Consider the following 20,499-nt stretch of genomic DNA (forward strand, 5'->3'; position numbering starts at 1 on the left):
GGTGCGGTAATACGACGCAGTAAGCAAAACACGCAGCAAGGGGAGCGGAACGGAAGGCTTTGAGCAATGCGACACGCTTCTTGGGGGCAATAAAATCTCACCTTCACCGCTCAATTAAAACCTGCAGCGATACGCCGCTCATGCAGACGTGTATCCGTAAAACAAGCCACCACTTTTGCGACGTGCCTGGGAGGCCGAGCCGAGCCGCCGAGCTGTGACGCAGCATTGTCCCATCGTCCGGAAATGCGCACATGCAGCGGCAATCAGTTTCTCATCGAGCACAGACAGTCTTCCCCTTGCAGTAAAGCTCTACCAAAACCAGCAGAATGAAATACTGACAGATAACCCACTCTGTACGCAGCACGCAACGATGAACGTTGAACCGGGGCCGACGACGCACCCAATCCGCGGATGAAAAAAGCTTTGGCCTGAACTGCCTGAACAGCCTGAACCATATCTGAGCTTTGGGGCTTTGGGCAGGCCGCGGAAAGTCAGGGGCACTTCCGTCCCGTCTAATTCTCCCAAGCGGGGGCGAAAGGAGGAAAGAAAAAGCTGAGAGGAGGACTTCTCCCTCGCGCCTAAATTTTCCCCTCGCACTGACGGCGCCGCCGACTGCGCTGCGTGGCTTGCTTCGTCGCGTGAACCGCTGCAACCGTTACGACTCCGCTCGTTTTGAATTAGAACTGTCGTCTGCGTCGGTCGTCTGCGTAGCCTAGCGCTGTGAATTCTCTGCGTGTTGGCTTATCGGCCAAAGTCGCGATTTTTCGTCGCGGTTCTTTTACTCTGTGCATCTCATTCCTGCTGGCTCTTCGCCCCTTCGTGAGACGAGAGACTTGTCTGCGTGCACCTCCAGTTCCGTGGACCCATCTCGTCTGCTCATTGTGCTGGCCATTACAGTCGGCGATATCCGCCGTGTTGAACTTGTTACCTTCATGTACTGTGGAAAGACGTGCGTTTCGAAGAAGACGGTTCTTCCAGGAAGGGTAGTGTAAATTTTTAATCATGCATTTTGGTTATGTATAGCGCAGTGACATGTGATTACTTGCATCAAATACCAACCACTAGGTAACTAGAACGCAGGTATTTGCTCATGTTTCTACATTGCTTTGATGGTATGGAATGCGTAAAATGAATATGTGCATCATTTATTTAATTTCATATCAACTGTACACATGCTGACAGAAGCAGTGCCGGCAAGCTGGGTTCTTTTGTAGTGATAAAGCAAGAATGCAAGATTACAATGTTAGCGCAGAACGCATAACACTACTGTAAACTGTTAGCTATGTAAAGTGCGCATGTGTGAGGGATACCTTGTCGCATCTTTTCATTTTCTGTTTCACGTGCAGTTAATAAAAAAGAGAAACGATATCTGCTGTTCTCTGTGCTATTTCTTGCTGCGGTCGGGTACGCTTGCTCGCGAGCGCCTGCGCCCTCGAAAGCGCTATGTTTGTGGTTTTTCTTTCCATCACATGCCCCGCCGGGGTGGTGCAGTGGTAAGACGCCCGACTACTGTGCCGGAGTTCCCGGGTTCGAACCCGACCGCGGCGGCTGCGTTTCGATGGAGGCGAAACGAAGAGGCGTCGTGTGCTGTGCGATGTCAGCGCACGTTAAAGATCCCCAGGTGGTCGAAATTACTCCGTAGCCCTCCACTACGGCTCCTCTTTCTCTCTTTCCACTTTCATTCCCACCTTCCTCCCTTCCCCTACGGCGCGGTTCGGGTGTCCACAGAGCAAGTGTGACAGTTACTGCGCCTTTCCCTTCCTGTGAACCAATTTAACTTTAACTTTCCATCACACTGTTCCTGCCGCGAGCCGGTCGCATGGTCGCGCCGCGGCAGAACGATGATGCGGTAGAAAATCCACGGGCAGAGCGTTTTCCCGGGCGCGGGCGCACGCGAGCGCGCGACCCGCGCTGCTTGAAGCAGCCTACCGACACCCCCTTCAGCGCACCGTTTTTTTGGACCAGTCCGCTATACGGCCTCCCCCGTCAAGTCCATTTTTTACGCGCCCCCGCCCGCTATAATCCTATAATGGGGAGTTTGGCGCTAGCGTCTGTAATTCGTGGCCGCTGGGAGGTATAGGGAGTTTCACACCCCTGCAACTACGCAGCGGATAATAAGTGGCCGAGAGAGGCCGTTAGAAACAAGTTTAAATATTATTAAAAACGTGACACGTTTTTTTTTTACGCAAGAAACAAAAACTGCATTCATTCCTGAGCGCGAATATTATGTTTACTTTCTAGTTCTTTGGAGTTCTGGCAGATCTTATTTTCTGTGCGTTAGTAATTTGCCTCACAGTTCGCAGGAGCCCTCATCATCGAGTTGATGCCGCTGGCAGTAGGCAGCTGCACGCGTTTTCTTCCGAGTTGCGCGACCAGTTGTACATTGACCTTAGTATATTCTAAGCACTATAGTCTGGTTATGTTCCCTGGCTTTCTGGATGTCCCCAACCAAGGTTTGTTGTATGCTTCCATTACGGCATAGAGTTCCTTGGTAAGAAACTCTATGCACTACGGGCCTTGCTCAAGGGATGTGGTCACGTGGTGAACGCATTACTGCTGCGTTAATGGATGCATAAATATAGCAGGCATAAAATATTTTGTCAAAAAATAACTCAAATAAGAAAATAAAATTTTAAACATTAATTTTATGTACTTTTGAATAGACCCGATCATAGAGTTAATACAAAGACTTTTGTATTAACTCTATGGGCCCGTTATTAACCAAAATACAACAAGCACAAAAAGCAGGGGCGGCTGGGGAAATCTCTGACTGAGCCAAACAGCCCAACCTAGGTACCCATCGTACCCATCAGCCGTCATGGGGAAAGTGGGCGGAGCCTCGCGGGTTCAGCTCACTACTCACTACTATTTCTCCATGTCTCTGTTTATTGCGCTCCGTTTTGCCAGTTTTGCCGTCCGGCGCTCACTGTAACGCTTACGCCAGCGTTTACTGTTACGTGACTGTGCCATGGACCGAACTTTGTCATATAGTTTGTTGAATTTGCTTCGTTTCTAAACCGGCTGAACAGCGTCGGTAGTCATCATTTGCTGGGGAGTTGAGGTTGAGTCACTCAGCGCCTGTGCATTTGTTTTTTGTGTAGTGTTCGTGCAGTACTTGCGTACGCTCCTGGATTTGCGGTTCCTGATGGCATCTTCAAGGCCCCACCGGAAGTGTGGTATGAAATCATTATTTACAAACAACTAACGCGCCGCGAAAGCCTGCTTGCCTGAAACAAGATAATGGAATGCTTGGACGCGGGTGAAGTTGCGGTAGGCGCGCCATGTAGGCCTTTGCGCGTCTCGGTGCCGCGGTATCAGTTCGTAGGCCTTCATTGTACCCATGTGACTGGCTGGCACTCTGTGAGGAGCAGTCGATCGCGAGCCGCTGCGAATAATTATTGAAATAGGGCTGTTATACAAGCATCGGTGATGATATGAGCATGTGTGCTCGCCGTGAATGCGGCAGCAACGAACGCGCTGTAATAATTTTACTTTTATTTTGCACTCGACATGTATATAACCAAATGCATCAGTTCTGCGAATTTAGTACGCGTGTTACGAAGATGACGCGTGATATGACTTGAGAGCTTTTTGTCGCATATGCATGCGCGCGGAGTATGCCTCTAAGCGCGAAAGTGCAGTGGATATATGCCACTTGAGAGTGATATTATTGGGAAATGCTTAATTTGCCATTTGCGTTTTCGAATACAGTGCTAGCATATACATTGTGTTCACTGCATGCCTTGCGGGCTGACTATCGAAAGATGATGACTATTCTGCCACAGGCGGAAAATTTTCCTGTGCAAAATTCACCATGCAGTCGGCTCTAATAGGCTACAAAAGGCCATGTGACATTTTTCCATGAAAACAGTCGTCGGTGACCGATTTTTCATTTTGTCATAGTAGTCTTTCAGCAAACAAAGTGCTCCTACGGTCTGTTGTGTACACCGTGCAATGTCCTGAAAAATTGCAATGCATTTTGAGCAGTCAGTGACTGCAAGCAAATGACATATGTCACCTGCAACCAAAGGATGTGACATATGTCCTTTGCTTGAAGTAGCTTGCTGTCCAAAAAGACAAATACTGTATGTGGGCTGTACTTGTGGTGGTCTTCATGCATGTTAGCCACATATCTCTCATCTTTCCAAGGGAACAATATTGTCGCATGTAAACGTAGTGTAATTGAATTAAGTGCAGCCCACTGGGAGCTGACTGATGGGAAATTGTGTGCATGAAATAGAAGGAGCAAGAAAACACTATAGAAAGAGCAAAAAACACTAGATAGCTCTAACACTTGAGAGCACCACAGTGTGGTCAGTGCACCACTTTAAGGAGCTACCTTAACAAAACCTAGCTGCACCTTTTTTAGTATCTCAATTGAGCATGGCTTATCCTTTTCGTCTTACACTTATATATAATTTTTTTATTTTTTCCACCGCGGTGGTGCAGTGGTTAATCGAATCTTGGCTGTGGCAGCCGCTTTTCGATGGAGACAAAAAGCAAGGCGCTCATGTGCTATGCGATCTCAGTGCATGTTAAAGAATCCCAGGTGTTCGAAATTTCCGGAGCCCTCCACTGTGACGTCTATCATAGCCTGAGTCACTTTGGGATGTTAAAACCCATAACTAAACCAAATTTTTGTATTTATGTGAATTATATATATCTTTATATATTTTCCCTTTTATTTTTTGAAACCCATCTTAAAGCAATTTTTGGAGACATTGCTGATGAACATTTTCCCAATTATATTGATTGCAGTGAGACGGCTGTCGCAAGATGCAATCAGCGAAATCTTGAGTGACTTCTCTGACCCGGATGATGACCCAGACGACCCAGACTTCGAATTAGAGGCTGACACGACTCCTAAACTTCCTCGTGTTGCGGCAAAGAGGCTGCGGCCATCTGAATATTCAGACAGTTCCAATGACTCTGTGCAGTCAGTAAGGAAGACAGTTGAGGTGCCTAAGCTGCCAGTGCCTACACCTACTACTGGAAGCACATTCACCATTTACAAGCCAGGCTTCAGTACTGTGGGCCAAGACATCATGCAACATACGTAAGTTATTTGGTACTCAAAACCAGCGCAATTTAAAGGGACAATAAAGTCAATATTAAACATCATTTATTTGCTTGCAAGGGGACCTCTTGGCCATACTATTTGTTCTTTATGTGCATTGAGGCTATTTTCATTGCAAAAGAAAGTAACATACAACCTTTCTTTAATAGATTGTATTTTCTGCTCTCTAATGCAACCTGATTGTAATACTTTAAATAATGTTATTGTAAATGCAGGGAAGGGTTAAGAGTTTGTGTGGTACTCACCCTCATAGAGGCCATGTGCTGGTTTCAATATAGCAAGGACACTCAAAATATTGGCATTTATTTTATTTATTTATTTACAGGCACTGCCAGCCCTGTTATCAGGCCTTAGGCAGGAGTGGACAATATAAGTTGACAAAAGCAAAAACAGAAAACAAGATACTGTAGACACTGAAGGATAAATCAGAGCAAAACACAGAATATTTACATGATAAAGGTCATTTGTGGTGGAGAGGCACATTTAACATGATTTATGCTCAAGTGCATAGAGGAATGAGGAAATTGTTGGACAATCAACAGCAATGGCGGGTGATGCATTTCTTTCACAAATAGTACACGGAAAAAAAGGAGTCTCTAAATGCGTTAGTCCTGCACGAATTATCTACAACTTCTTTGCTGTGATACGATGCCGTGGAGCGGCAGAAGAAACTCTAGAGAATGGCCAAGAACTCTGTTATGTCTACATGCAACCACATTCAATATTTAATATCTAAGAACTATATTGAACTTCTTTAAAGAATTTCATTGTTTTGCTTTTTTTTTGATGTTAGGAGTATGTGACGAATCATTTGAATATTAATATGATACTGCTGTTATATCTTTGATAAGCACTCCAGGCATTTTTCTTTACCTTGGGAATGACAGTGACCCTCATCATAACTACACTGTAGAGTGGCATTTTTAGTCTTATTCTGAAAAAAAAATAAAAAATCTGCGGGCAACGAGTTTTACTATTAAAGTGTCATTTTGCTAAAATTTAATGGCTATCCAGCAAAGTTCTTGCATTGGCATTTCTATAATGTCTTGAAAAGTTTATTTTAACATGTTTCATTGAGCCACCACTGCTTGAAATGTGAGGAGTAGCTGTATTTCCTATGTGAGCACTAAATTGAGCTTCTAGAGAAAAAAAATATTAAGCGGAAGCTCTGACTTAAACTTCGACTGCAACAGAATTTTTTCTTCGTAAAAGGAGACTTTTCTAGCAGTATGTCAGGAGAAAGTACTCAAAAATTTTGCATTTGTAATTGAAGCTAATCGCACGCAAAAACTGGTGGTGTTGGAACTGAAGCTGTACATTGCTAAGAGCCGGAAATGATGTCGAGACGGGCGCAATCGGACCCTCTGGCACCAGTTGTGGCATTTTGTGCTGCCTGTAAAAAGCTCTGCCATTGGGCATGTGTTATATTTGGGTATTCTGAGATAGGCAAACGCGGATTGAACAAATTTACATCACTGCAAATGAATGCCAACCATCAGTGCAAACTTGTAATTTATTTAGCACTATGTTTTCTGCACTTCAGAGACGCTCATACAGCATGTGCATTTTTGCATGCTGTGTGTGTTCGTGCCTTTTGACTGCACAGCATTTTAGTATGGCATTCGCGGCAAAAATAAGACTTTGCAATTGCAATAAGCTTCAGCCTTCAGCTCATTACCGCATATAATTGGTTCACAGGAAGGGAAAGGCGCAGTATATGTCACACTTGTTTCTGTGGATACCTGAACCGCGCCGTAAGGGTAGGGAGGAAGGTAGGAGTTAAAGTGGAAAGAGAAACGCATGCCATCAGCAATATGTTCACCGGCAATGGGCCCAGCTTGAGCAACAGCGTTGGAGTGCTGTTTCTCCATCATATTTGGAATGTTGCCCAACTCCGAAGCACGCCGCCAGTGCCTGCATCGTCTACTACACAGATTTTGAATCGTTACGATCAGTTGTAGGGTTCATCGATCACAATAACAGGCATTTTTGGGCAAAGCGAAAGCTTATTGCAAATGGCATTAAGGGTATGATGCGACAGCATTAATGGCTCCCATTTGTCGGCCCTGTTTGCGGATCTTGTTTGTAGACATGCCCTTTGGTATTCACTTAATCACTTATCTCTTAATTTGTGCTTTCTGCTATCCTACACATATTCATTACCAAAAGTATCGCATTATATGAAAGTGTGCCTAATATAAAACTCCACTTCAACCAAGCCATACAGTCGTGCCTGCATGGTCTTCGGGCAGCGAGGATCCAAAAGTGCTTTCCGATCTTGAGAGGGCAAACTTGAGATGACACCCGACAACCAGTCAGCTCCTGGCTATGTCACCTTCCTTACTTATCACCTGCCAGAATCACACGTGTGACTTTTCACTCACATCACTGATGCCAACTTTTTTGGAAAAGGGGCCTTTAACATGTTAAAACTTCTAATGCTACCACATTGAAAGGTCCAGCTTGCATTGCACCGTATTCCCAATGCCATGTTTTGTGCAAAATTTACATGCAAGGGCACTGCTGAGTGCAGTGAAACATGCCGTAGCACCTGAGCCAAGGAGAATAACGATAAAAAGTTGATCTTGCAGCAATTTTTTATACTTTGTGCAGTGATGCTGCATGCTTAACTCTGAAGCAGCGAGAAGTATTTGTGTAATGGACACCCACGAACATTGGAGATATTCAGTGGCATGGCACAATCTATTATCCAAACGCCTTCATCTTGTGTACCATTGGGATTTAAACTTTTCATAAATACCTACTATTACGAGAGTAGCCCAACTTGTGGTTTCATCAGTGAATTAAATAACCCTTGAGCCGTGCAGCTGATTATATCAGCGCTCCGAATACAACCAGCACTTCATCCAGTCACTGTCATCAGCTGAGCCGCACCTGCACCATGTGAGCAGAGCTGTCTTTGAACCATAGCTTGCTTTTTAAAGTTCAGAAAGAGAGGTCTTTGTGTTGGAGTGATTGCGTACAGGCTGATGGAGATATTAGCAATAACCACTGAGCATATATACTTTCTACGGGCTTGTCCGTGTCACTGCCAGGTGAGCAGAGGTACTTTATTCACCTAAACTTGTATTAGACTGCAGATGTTTCATGTCTCTTTTAGTTTAGTGACTGAGTGACATTGCGTGGTCGGATATCAAATAATTCCCATGCAACCAAAATGCTGTGATTGAATATATCTTTCCCCCCTTGTGATGCAGGCCCACTGACCAAGGGGTCAAGTATGTCTGCTGCGTGAAGGACTGCTCATCGGGTGGCCTGAGCAACCTGGACGGCTTGTGGCTGTTCCCCCTGCCCGAGGAGAATGAGACACGGGAGCTTTGGATCCAGGAGCTTCCCATCGACCTCGATGGCAATCGACCACACAGTCCACGTGTCTGCTTCCGTCATTTTGACAGCTCCAAGTTTGTGAAACGTCAGCAGCGCCTGCTGGGTCTGCTGAAAGATGCCGTTCCCTCGGCCAAGGCCACTGGGGGGACTTCTATTTTTACCAGTAATTCCAAATATAACCGCGCAAGGAATTCACTTTCAGGCAGTGTGAGCACTCCGAAGCAGTCCACACCTACTCACACACAGCCTAATATTGTGACGGTGGGGATCACTCCCTCGACCTCGGCATCAAAAGCTTCTGGGAACCCTGGCCAGTCCAGTTCAAATTTGACTCCAAAGTTGGGGACAGTCTCATCCAGCGCGACTTCCTCGAACTCTTCCCTGCGTGAGCCAAAAACTGAAGTTTTTATTGATCTCACATCAGAGGAAGCTGTGATTAATGATGATGAAGAAGTCAGTAAGGGAAGCATTATGGCTAAAGGATATACCATTGGAACCTCCTATGTCGTTGAATCTTCTGCAGCGGCAAATGGGGCAGAGTGGATCGAAAGTGCTGGTGGTGTAGATGATGATGCATATGAGCTCACACTTGAAGACATCGAAGAAGAGCTTCCATGGGTGGTCCCCGACATGCACTGGGACTCCAGGCTAGAGAATGATGAGCTGCACTTGGTCTGGAATAATTCACCTGATCAAAACAGATGCAAGAAGGTAGTCCTCGATAAGCGTTTGGTGGTGCACGTGTTTGTGGGCGAGCAAGAGGTGGCAATGGGTGTGAAAAAGATCATGACTGTCGAAAACTTGAAGGAACTTTTTACAGAACTCGGGAAGCTGTGAGTGCTGACCTCAAGTGCTTTCACACCCTTTGAGTTTGTTGTGCTTCTTTTCTTTCTTTCTTTCCTTTTTTTTTTGTGGTGAGGATGGGCAGAGCACATTGTTCAGAGATGTGCATATTGGAAAGCTCTGTGCTCCGCTGGTGGAACTTGAGAACTCTCCGTGTGTGGCTGTTTCCTCTGTGCATTGGCATTCTTGTCACCTCCATTTTGTGTTTTTTTCATTTTTGTGCCCTTTCCATTTCCCTTCTTTAATTAAACATTGTCTGACATGTTGAACAAAAAGAGAAGGAGAATGATTCAGTTTGTCAGTTACTGCCCTAAATGGAGGATATTCCAGGACTCCAATGGCAATGTCCAGGCCCACTGGACAAGCTGGACTGGCCTCCTGTAAGCTGATGCTGTCACAAGGCAAGCTTTGGATGGGGCTTGAGGTGATTCTCGGTAATCATTGGCAAAGCCAAATCGTATGTGACAGGGATATGGGCGGGAACATGATAACATGATGCCTTTGTACCAAAAAGAACATGCGGCGTTGAGCTGCAACATTTGATTTTCCTTGTTGTCCTAGTCACTGTTCATTATTTCTTCAACAGCAGAGCAGCTACGATTTCAATGTGGGGGATGTAGTGAGCTTGCTGGGGGCTAGTTGAGAATGACAAAGCATTGTCATGCTAGCCCAGTTTAGTGTCATTCGGTTTTTATGCCTTCATCTTTTGTGTGATATAACTTGCTTTGTAATTAGCCTTTTCTGTTCATTTTGTTCTGCCTTGCTGCCCTTCGTGATCAGCTTTTAACAGCCAGGACCAATTGTTTCGTTTAAACTGTAACAATTTCGTTGTCACATTGATGATGCAGTTTTACCTTTGTAGCATATGTTGTTAGACAAGACTGCATTGTACATCTTAATTATTATCCATAAGTAGTGGTTTATGCACTCAATAAAAAACTGTTCACGTTTGTGTATATGCACACATATGCACTTTCTGTAGCTTGTTTTGAAGCCAACAAGCTTCAGATTTTGATAGTTTCCTAAGCCATGAACTAGAGAAAGGTACATGCTGCTGAACTACCAGGAACTGCTATTGTTCCTAAAGAAAATCTGGGAGGTGTCATCATTATAATCGCTTTTAAGATCCTGAATTGCTCTAGGTTGGGCATTACACAAGGAGGTGGCAAAAAAGTAGACTTGCGCTAATATTTTTGTTTATGTAGAATGAAAAACAAAAAGGCATGGTTACATTATACATTTACGTGGGACCTTGCATAAAGAATATGTTGAAAACCAAGTGAATGACGAACTCCCATGCGATTCATGTTCATGTTTACATGTGAAGGCAGGAGCACAAAGAAACCCATCTGCACAGCTCATGGAAATTCCTTACCCATTAATACCAGAATAGGAGCTCGAATGCAACATTGAGAATCTCAAGGAAGACATGCTTTGATGCTGCAAGCCTTGCAAAAGGAGAGTACTCTTGCAGTTAAGATTGAACTTGTGCTTAATTGAAAGTCTTGAACAGACATGAAAAACAAAAGCTGCAGTTGCAGACATGCTTTTTTGGGGCATGATAAGTGCAACAAAGTTTTTTCAGCCCAAAGTATGTGCATAGTTGACTGCTTGGCCATGTGGAAGAAGAGTCAAAAAGCATGCCTTATCTATAGATCTTTTAAATAGTGTTTTGTGCTTTAAATCAGTCCACCAGATTTCGTGGCTAGGCAGTGCTTCTAGTTCGGCTACTTGTTTTGAGAACATGTAAGAGGCGAGACCTTTTTATTTTGTGGTGACGCTCAGTTCGTTTGTAGGCTCTTTTTATTAGCAGCGTTACTTTGGGGTAGAGCTCCAGGATGGTAAAGCTCAGTTTGGTAGCGGAGTCTGCTACCTAGCATTATTAGTTCCCAACTTCGTGGTGTCTAGCCACTGCTGCTGCAGGGGCACTGATCTTTCTTATTCTATTGCCATCCTTTGGTGGGCAATCTCCTAAAAACAGAGCCTCCGCTTGTGGGCTGTTGGTTGACATTGGTAGCCTTGTGTGCACGCCAGACACACAATGGAGACTTGTTGCAGTAGCAAACGTGTCATTAACATGATGGATGTACTACACTCGCCTTGCTCCGCTAAGGAGTTTATTTTTGTCTGCGTTGAGAACAAAAAAAAAAAAAAAAAAAGAGCACTTTAATAGTGTGGCTTGCTCGTTGTTAAAAACGACGAATATTTAGATTCATTTAGGGCTCTGCCAGCTTAACTGTGCTGCATATAAACTGCTTACATTTGCTCATATTTCTAGCGCACAGCTACTGAGGTGAAAATACTGAAATAGTAATTATTTGGGTTAAAATAGTTTGTTTCATTGTTAACAGAACATTTTACTGGTTCTCTCTCAGAGTGAGTCACAGAGTAGTTTAAGTTCAGCTGTTCCTAGTGTTACTTCCAGTAACAAAAGTTGCTTTCTGGTGGGTATTCCTAACTGCACACCATGGTGACACTGGCAAGGCAACCTGCAAGGCATATGTGTTAGGCACTGGACTGTTAATCTGTGCAGTATACAAATGAATACCAACACTAACAGTACACTTGTGGACAAGTTTGTTGGAGTCTGGTTCATGAAAAAAAAATGTTTGATTTCTGTGTGGTCAGTCCAGCTCAATGTAAGCTTAAAAGCACAATAAGACTGCTCAGTTCACTAGAACAAATACAAGCTGACTGTCTACTGAGCTGATAGCGGAAATTGTTTTCTGAAAATCGGCGTCCCGCTGACTTTTGCCCATAACTACTCCGGTATGTTAGCTGTTATGTACTTAACCGAGGTATAAAATCCTTTGCTTTCAGGGACCTATGCAAAAATTGCCGTATCATTCATCATTATCAGCGACGCTTTATCCCAGTTTGGGGTCAGCGGCCTTGATCAGCTTCCTCCATCCTGGGCGATTATCATATCATTGCTTCATGTAAAAAGAATGCTGCACCATGTATAGTACCACAGCATGTGCTTATGAAGAAAAGAAACTCAGTCAATTCCAGTACCTGAAGTTGTGAAAAAAAACAAAAAAACTCTTCCTTTTATCTTGCATTCATGTAGACACTAACACAACTTATTGCAGAAGCAAATCAAGAAATGCCCTTTGTATAAATGACACAGCTATTTTATGTGGTATGTAGGCTGCCATGGTAACTACCACAAAATTTTAAATGTTTCTTGAATGTACGATTTGGACGGCAGTGCAGAGAAAAGTCTGTACACTCTTTTCTTTTTGGTAAAAAAAAGGGACTGAAATAGGAGTATGAAGACAATGTGTGCCTATCTCAAGAATACAACGTTGCCTGTGCCTGATTCTTGAGCTTATATGAATTTTCTAAAAAGCTTTAAAAATATATATATATATATATATAGTGCCTGGTAAGTGTTCGACTCGTTCTTGAGTCATTGCACATTTTTGAGTACGTAGCTGTGTTTGAAATTTCATGGCACAGCACCCATGTGCATTTTTGTTTTTAACTTTCTGCAGAAATTTTCTTTGTGAGGTATTTTATTTTAAGAGTTAATGCTTTCCCTATTTGTGTCAAAGGATTAACATGCTAAGGCACAAATGTATACTATCATTACAATGTGCACCCTCTAATTATTTCAACTGGATCAGGTAGACTAGGGTTGGCTGGAAATATCTGGCCGGAATCGAGCTATGAGGATGTCGTGAGCAGGTTTGTGGCCTAGAATAAATATGTCCGACACAGAAGAGCATTCCTGGCAGCAAAAGCACAAAGGAATGGCTGAAGAATGCTCCATGCCAGCCTTTCACATTAAAAAATATTGACATCAGTTTTTTGTGATTCGCAGAAAATTATCTGCACTGATTCCGTACCGAAAAGAGAAACCATTAATGCTGTCTGTTACTTGCAGCTGTTACAGTGCCTGCAGCAAAAGGTCTTGAGTTGGATGCAAATTAGAACACTGTGTCCTGCTTCCACATGGCAATGCACCGTGCCCCACCAAGTGCAGCAGCAACTTCACACCTACATCTTCAAGCTCGTCTAACAGTTGCTGTATTCCCCTATATGTCCACCTTCAGGTTGCCATCTGTTTACTGTTATGAAGGCACACCTTATAGGCACGTATTTTCCGAGTAATGATGATGTCGAGGATGATGTGATCGAGTGACTAGACTATAGACTAGACCCAAGAACATTAATTATTTTTCGCTAATGCATTGGAAAAGTTGCTGCATCAGTGGAAAAAAAGTGTATTCAAGCGCAGATGCACTATGTTGAAAGTAGTGTGATGTTGTAGCCTGATGTCAAATATCTTTCCTTGTCAGTCCCAGAACTTTCCAGCTGTTTGTCGTACATAATTGCGCATCTGTCTTTTACAGCATTTAAAGCAGTATGAATGCCACTGGGAATCAGAGGCTACCCACTCTGCTCCCACAGTGTCACCGTTTCGAGAAAAGTTTAATTAACAAGCAGGGTGTTATGAGAAGCCTACCAAATTAGTTGGTTTGTCGAAATAAGTTTCCTGCTCCCAATGGCCGAATACTTCCCCAGTTTCTTGTGTTTGACGCTGAGATCGGTTGCAATTTAAATAGCTTACATTTGAAACACATGTTCTGTTGTATATTTGTTGAGCTATGTGTGTCATAAATAAATGGGGGTTTGACATTTCATTGTTTGCTGAAAATTTGGCAGGCACTTTTTTTTTTGTGCTGTTTGGAACATGAATTTTTTTTGGGTGGGGGTTAAAAAATGTTGGTTAAAAAAAATAAAATAAGCCACATAATGGGCTTCTGCCGCATGAGGTTGTCTGATGACGGAACGAATACAAAGGGGGATTTCCCTCAATATTCAATCAACACCATTCCCACTTCGAGTTATTGATGCACTCGCTCTCGCCCTACCATCTGACCTGCTGACTTTCCTGGTTAGTGCAGTTGGTAGAGCGACTGCCCCTGAAAGGCGATGGTCCCGGGTTCGATCTGCAGACCAGGACGATATTTTCTTTAACTACGAATTTTCTGAGGAAGCTGTATAGCTTTCCTTTGCAGCCGCATGGCTGCGCTTGGGTTGATGCCAGTGAATAATTACTTCCTTATTAAATCTACTCCACCTTGAGGGATTCTCCTAAATATTCAATCAATAAATTAATCATGTCCAAAGCTTTCTGAAACAGAGGTTTGCTCATACAAGCAGGAAATAACATTATGCAGCATTACATATCAGGGAGCCAACAGTCACTGAGAAGTAGGGAAGCATAGTGGACATTATTATTTCTTTTTTTGTTGATTGATAGTGTAGTCATGGATGTATTTGAAAGTAGAAGGACAAATGATGGTGTTCCTGACGTTATAGGTAATGTAAATGCGCAAAGCACCCGAATTGTTAATCACATTCCTCGTGACAGCTAGTTGTGATCCGTCCCACATCTGCTGCTGTAGATGAGGGTGGCACTGGCCCTCTCAAGGACAGGTTGCATGCAGCAAAGATAACTAAGAAAGTAGCAGATTGAACAGATATTACAGTAGCTCAGTTGATAGAAGACCAGCAGCCAAATATGAAGGCCGTGAGTTTGGTTCCCACCGGTGACGTGGTTGTTTTTCATCTACTTACGAATCAATTATATTCAGAAATATATTATTACTTGACATTTATCAACACAAAAAAGAGTATTATATATACCCTTTATGCTTTCCTTTGTGTCAATGGCTCCCTTACAACTAGCTGATAGCAAAGCCCCTCATTTTTTCTACACTTGTTTACTGATTATGCAACAATGTCAAAATGCATCAAAAGTTAGTTAAGAATTCATATAAAGATTGCTGTCCATAGAAATAATTTTTTTTTTATTGCTTTGGGAAATGGATGAAGAGGGGCACCTTGAGCTACAACGCAAGTGACGCCTTAATTGCGAGGTTTCTTCCATAGTATTCCATGACACCCAAACCTTGAATTGTGGGATGGCGCCTAAGATGAGGCATGGGCTCCAGTGCATCGGTTTTGCTGCCCTAAAGCTTTGACTGCAGTGGGATTGTAAAGGCTGTCGAATTTTAATCTGCATCAGAGCAGTAATCTTGGCAGCAGTATTTTCGTCTGGGCGTACAAATATGACATCCAACTTATCAGACTCATCAGTTTTGGGACCTAATTAAAATTATGCCTATAATCTTTTGTGCTGCTTTGATGATTTACAGTAGTGGTGGTCATGCTAAATGGAATCATGCATTCTTTCACAAACTTTCAGGAAACTCTCTAAGTTACACTGTGTGTGCTTAAATGGGGTGTCATGCATTACTTGAAGTCTTATACTATTTGTGTGTTTATCATTTATCTCAGATACCTGTTGCGCTAGCAGCATTGCCATTGGGCAAGCGCAAGACAATCTTCACAAATAGTAGCAACTACTTGGGACCTTGTTAATGTAGTTTGAATCTCAGAGTTTGCTTTTGGATGAACTTGCTTCCAGTCCTGCATGGTGTGCAAGATCAGCATAGCCTGGGTCAGTATTCAGTTTGTGTCCTTATTGAAACTGTCACTAACTTGGAATACGGACCCTGAAGGGTGAGCAATAAAGAATGACGATCTTGGAGTAAGTGATTTTTGATGGCGCGGTATTCCAGTGCGGTACTTTTTGCAAGTATTCTGAAAGTGCACAAATTGCCCGTACCACTAAACTGTTCCAGGCTTTTCTGCAAAAAGATGCTCTTGAATGTGGCTACACTCCTGGGGCAGCAGCAGCCTCAACTAGTGAGTGTGGCAACCATTGTTGTACAATATTAACCGGCGTCTCATGGCCAATGAAAAAGGATAGCTGAAATCAAGGACAGGACGCTGCACCTTGTACATGTACTAATTAGCAGTTTGTTAATTTAAATTGGTGCCTTTTCCCCGGCTTCGACACATTCTGAAGTTATCCCTGACCGACAAACAAGTATGCTCCACCACCCCACTACCTCTTCATGGGAAGCTACTCTGTCCAGCTCTGGATTAATTGTTTGATTAACAACAGCTGACTTGTGTGGGCCTGTAGGCTAGACACAGAAGCTATCAAAGTCCTGCACTGCTGACCTCAGCCTTGAGGGCAATCCACTTCTCCACTCCCAAATTTCCTTGCACACCTGCCATGAGCCAGGTAACTTGAGACCCTGTGACAATTAAAAGTGGACTACACTCGAGAAGGCAGTGACTGTGAGCAGATGTCTACATATTGTTATGAAAGGTTATGTTGAAAGCAGATTAGAGTATCTCCCATGCAGTTACCGCATGTGCAGTGGAAGACCATAAGGTGCAGGTTACAGCAGCATACAAGTAAGAACACTCAACCAAACTTTTTCAGAAACTTCAGTTGTATTCAAAAGGCATTTGAATTTTTCAGGACAATGGTTTTGGCAACAGACTGGATTCGGTCAAGAGCATCACTCTAGTCACGATAGAGAAACAACACAAACGTGCAATATACGTTGACACTGTACACTTCTATCAGATGCCCCTCTGACAATGCGGCAGAAGTTTAGTAGTGGCTTCAGCAGCATTTTTGAATGCATGCTGTTGCAAATCAAAAAAGCACCATGCAAGCGTACATAGTATATCACGCTGTAGGAACTATGCAGCTAAAAACAAATAAGTAGGTAGAGGAAAACTTAACCAGTAAGGCTTTCATAACAAGTACACATTTCATTGCACATTATTGCATCCAGTACAAAATATTTCTCAAAAATTCCTCCCATAGGGCCTGTTTGCAAACAGGCACTCACTGATCTTAGCAATATATTCTTGTTGTTGATCAACAGACAAAAGTACCAACGCCTGTCAACAAATCAAATAAACCAGAGACACAGCACAATAAACACGAAAAAGCAGCCACTGTCCAAGTCAAACAAGTTCAGTAGCGTCACAGTTGACATGAGTGTCTTGACGCCTGGCAATGAGATTGCTGAAAGGAACAAAGTTCAGGTGTTCTCTACCCCCAAGGGTCCAGTGCAGGTGGCTTCAACTGTAGGCTGTGTGCCCTACGAGGCTTTTTTCTATTCGGTGGCGTCAAACCAGCAGTGCTCTTTAAAGCTTGTGGATGATCGCTGTTGGAACGTACAGCGCAGTTGTCTTGCTTTACATTATCACTGCTGCTGCGCCTGAACAAGAGAGACTCTACAAAAGACGGCCGCCTCTTGACTTTAGTCTTCTCGTTCTTTGTTGCAGAGCCTTGTGAGGCATTCATTTCGTTCTCCTTGCTAGTGTTGAGTAGTCGTTCCAGGGCACGCATGAGAGAAGACCTGCGTCTCAGCTTACTCTTTGGTGAGGTCTGTGTGCCCTGTGACACTAGTGATGGCGAAGAGAGCGTGCAGCCTGCGTAGTTTTGTTGGCTTCGAGCGACGAGTGGTGACGCACTCCCAGTCTGAGCATTCTGATTGAATGGTGTCAGAACCCACGTTGGTTGATGGTCGAAAAGAGGCCCCGTGCTAAGCTTCGTTCTCAGGGTCGGAGCAATGCTAGCTGGTCCCAAGTTCGGTGCCGGTGGCGTCACAAACCCACGGGGAGTTACCGCGCCAGGACCAGCCAGAAGCCTTGGAGGTAACGTTGGCGTCGGGGATGACAGGGGTGTAGTCGCAGTTGGTATCGGTATCGCAAAAGGCTTTCCGTGCTGTACCCTACAGGGTCGTTTCGAATGCGTCACCTGTGCCTTTTTGATAACCCCGTGGTCTGGCGCGGCTTCGTTAGCCTTTTGTCGCTTCGGCGCCTGCATTTCTTGTGGCTCGTTAGACGGCGGATCGCCGGCAATTGCTTCGCGGTAGGACCAACTACGACGCAATCTCCTCTTTATGGCAGCCGCGCTTACGACGCTGCAGTTTCTCGGCGATCCCAACTTACGAGGTGACGTTGCAGAGCGTGCATCTACCGGCGGACTTCTCGCCGTGGACGTCACGAGAGTCGCGACCCGGACTTGAACGCCGCCTGCAAGTTTCCTGCCGGCTACCTGCGGGAACACTGTCGTTGGACTGTTGCCACGCTTGGCCCATTGCCTGAAACTACTTGGAGGCGTAGCCAGCGCAGGCGTCGATGCTTGGGGTGTTGTCGAGAGCACCAAATCAGGCTGCGTGGTCGCTTCGTTCGAAACGCCGTTCTCACGAATGAGGTTCGTCTCGAGCACGCGACGCCGCAGGTCATACCGAGGCGATGCTTTCGTGACTTTCCTGCGCGACCTGCCGAATCCCTCGTGGAGAAGCAGCATTTTACGGGCAGCTTCCAACTTGGGTCGGTGCAGGTTGCTGCCTCCGTAAACTGCCGAGACGGCCGACATCGAAGCCCGGCAAACCGATGGCGGCTGACCGTTTGAACGATGAACGAGATCCGCGGGGGACGCGATGTCGTCTTCTCTTGTTTGCATGTTACAACTTTTGAGTAGACGCAACGGTCTCACCCCCAGCACGATTCGAGTGGCCCTCAACGGTCGTCAGAACGCGGGAGAAGTACGCGCACCATTTGCGAACTTCGCGCTGTCATGTGCTATTGACCAATGGTGCGGCGCCGTTCAAGGAACATCCAACCACCGCACAGCAAGTTCTACCACGTGGCCGCGTTGCTCAGCCGTTCAGCCCCGACGGATAAAAAAAAAAAAAAAAAGAGAGAGAGCGATGAAATGCGAGAAGAAAATAAATACACAACTAATCGACCGGTTGCGGAATGCGCCTCCTCGTCTTTTCGTCGATCGCGTTCAACGTTCAACCGTGTTCAATCCTTCCGCATGTTCATTTGAGCAGCCCCTGTACGTAGGTACCGTGAGGCAGAAGACAGGGCATAGGACACATGGGCGATTTTGAACTACATAATGTGCCACATTGTACTGCCAGTACAGTGGCCATACTGCCAGCAACAAATAATGGCGAACTGAAATATCGACACACGACCTTTGTACAAGATATATTCTAAATGACAGTCTTTGCGCCTTCGAAGTGGCATCTATTATCTTAACATTTTCATTTTGCCGTTTACAAAATGGAGTCAGCATTTTTTGCAAAAATTATAACCGAAAAGAAAAAAAAAAAAAAATGTGGAACGCTTCACGATTTTGCGTGTCATCCTTGCGCAGGGGCCATGCTAATCTTCTCTGTATCGTTCCAATTTTAGTATATGTACTTTGGAAGTACAACCACATATTTCGAAAAGCTGCATATATACTCACGTTCTAACATTGAAAAACTGGCCCAGTGATATTTGAAACGTAGCTATAATTTTTAACCCAGTGCAAAAATTTTGACTAAAATAAAAAAAGCTTGAATTTGAAAGAGTATTTGCATTGAGTTCTTAGCTGTAATCATGACTTTAGGACATATCAAACGTCAGAAACGATAAAAACTTACTTAATTCATAGAAGTTTCTGGCTGCCACTGTTGAGATACTCCCTGTAGTCTACTCTATTGAGATCCGGCAGGCAGATCGAGCTAAATTTGGGAGACTACAGACTGTAGTGCCACTTGCGGCAGCAGACGAACTGCTCAACAATCGTTTTGGTACAGTTTCGGTCGGACCTCCGGTAGATGATTTTCCGTTAGATCTAGGCATTAGATAGCCAATTTATAGCGTTATAGTAATCGTGTAGAGCACATATAAATAGAATAGACAAAGCAGAATAATGCGTCTCACTAATGGTGTTTCACACCAAACTGGTTGCAGTGTTCATATCAGAAAATAGATGGCGCTTACATATAAAAGGTGTGCTAACGCGAGTTTACAAAATAAGACTTTCTTTGTTTTCTTACTCATTCCACAGAAAAACTTGAATAACAGTTTTGTACAAAAACAACCAAAATAGAAAAAATATGTTTAGTTTTAACTTGAAATGCCGTAAATTATGCGCATTTTTATAACACTCAGTGCAGCTAACTAGCCTTACATAGGCTATCAGAATGTCTCCGTATAAAAGCAAAGCAATTCTTAAAGTAAGCGGTATCCGATGAGGAGCATTGCTGGAATTACCGTATGATTCGTGATTATAGCTTGTTTACTGAGGATGCTTGGTATTTTAAATCAACAAAGCTATGCAAGCACGGCACGATTGCTGCGATCACCGTACTGGCATTTCAAATCTTACCAAGGTTTTGCGAGCACGGTGCGGTGGTAACGCGCATCCAACGCTAGCTGTGCGGAAATTATTTTGCAACGGCAGCTGTGCTGATTTTGCTCAATGGGACGAGAAATAAGCAAGCTACGCATGGAGGAAGGATGGAGGAAAGAGTTCTTTCCTTCCTCCATGAAGCTAC

At 44.2% G+C, this 20,499-nt stretch overlaps 2 protein-coding genes and 1 non-coding gene across 3 annotated transcripts; 1 reads left to right on the forward strand and 2 right to left on the reverse strand.

Moving 5' to 3' along the window:
• The first annotated feature begins 2,844 nt into the window (after window positions 1-2,844).
• LOC146188030 (uncharacterized) lies at window positions 2,845-10,240 on the forward strand. The gene is made up of 3 exons (XM_084603610.1): window positions 2,845-3,176; window positions 4,759-5,056; window positions 8,296-10,240. Exons 1-3 carry the CDS (start codon window positions 3,146-3,148, stop codon window positions 9,260-9,262), a joined length of 1,296 nt encoding a protein of 431 aa, XP_084459736.1. The 5' UTR covers window positions 2,845-3,145; the 3' UTR covers window positions 9,263-10,240.
• A 6,342-nt stretch (window positions 10,241-16,582) lies between these two features.
• Window positions 16,583-18,844, reverse strand: LOC146188031 (uncharacterized). The gene has a single exon (XM_084603611.1). The coding sequence runs from the start codon at window positions 18,624-18,626 to the stop codon at window positions 17,205-17,207; it is 1,422 nt and encodes a 473-aa protein (XP_084459737.1). The 5' UTR covers window positions 18,627-18,844; the 3' UTR covers window positions 16,583-17,204.
• A 439-nt stretch (window positions 18,845-19,283) lies between these two features.
• On the reverse strand, window positions 19,284-19,386 carry LOC146188032 (U6 spliceosomal RNA). Its single transcript, XR_014707748.1, has one exon. It is a non-coding gene; the product is annotated as a U6 spliceosomal RNA (small nuclear RNA).
• Window positions 19,387-20,499: the final 1,113 nt, after the last annotated feature.

The sequence above is a fragment of the Amblyomma maculatum genome, chromosome 5 (assembly GCF_055883805.1).
Source record: "Amblyomma maculatum isolate TAMU_Amacu chromosome 5, ASM5588380v1, whole genome shotgun sequence".
In the NCBI taxonomy this organism is placed as follows: Eukaryota; Metazoa; Arthropoda; class Arachnida; order Ixodida; family Ixodidae; genus Amblyomma; species Amblyomma maculatum.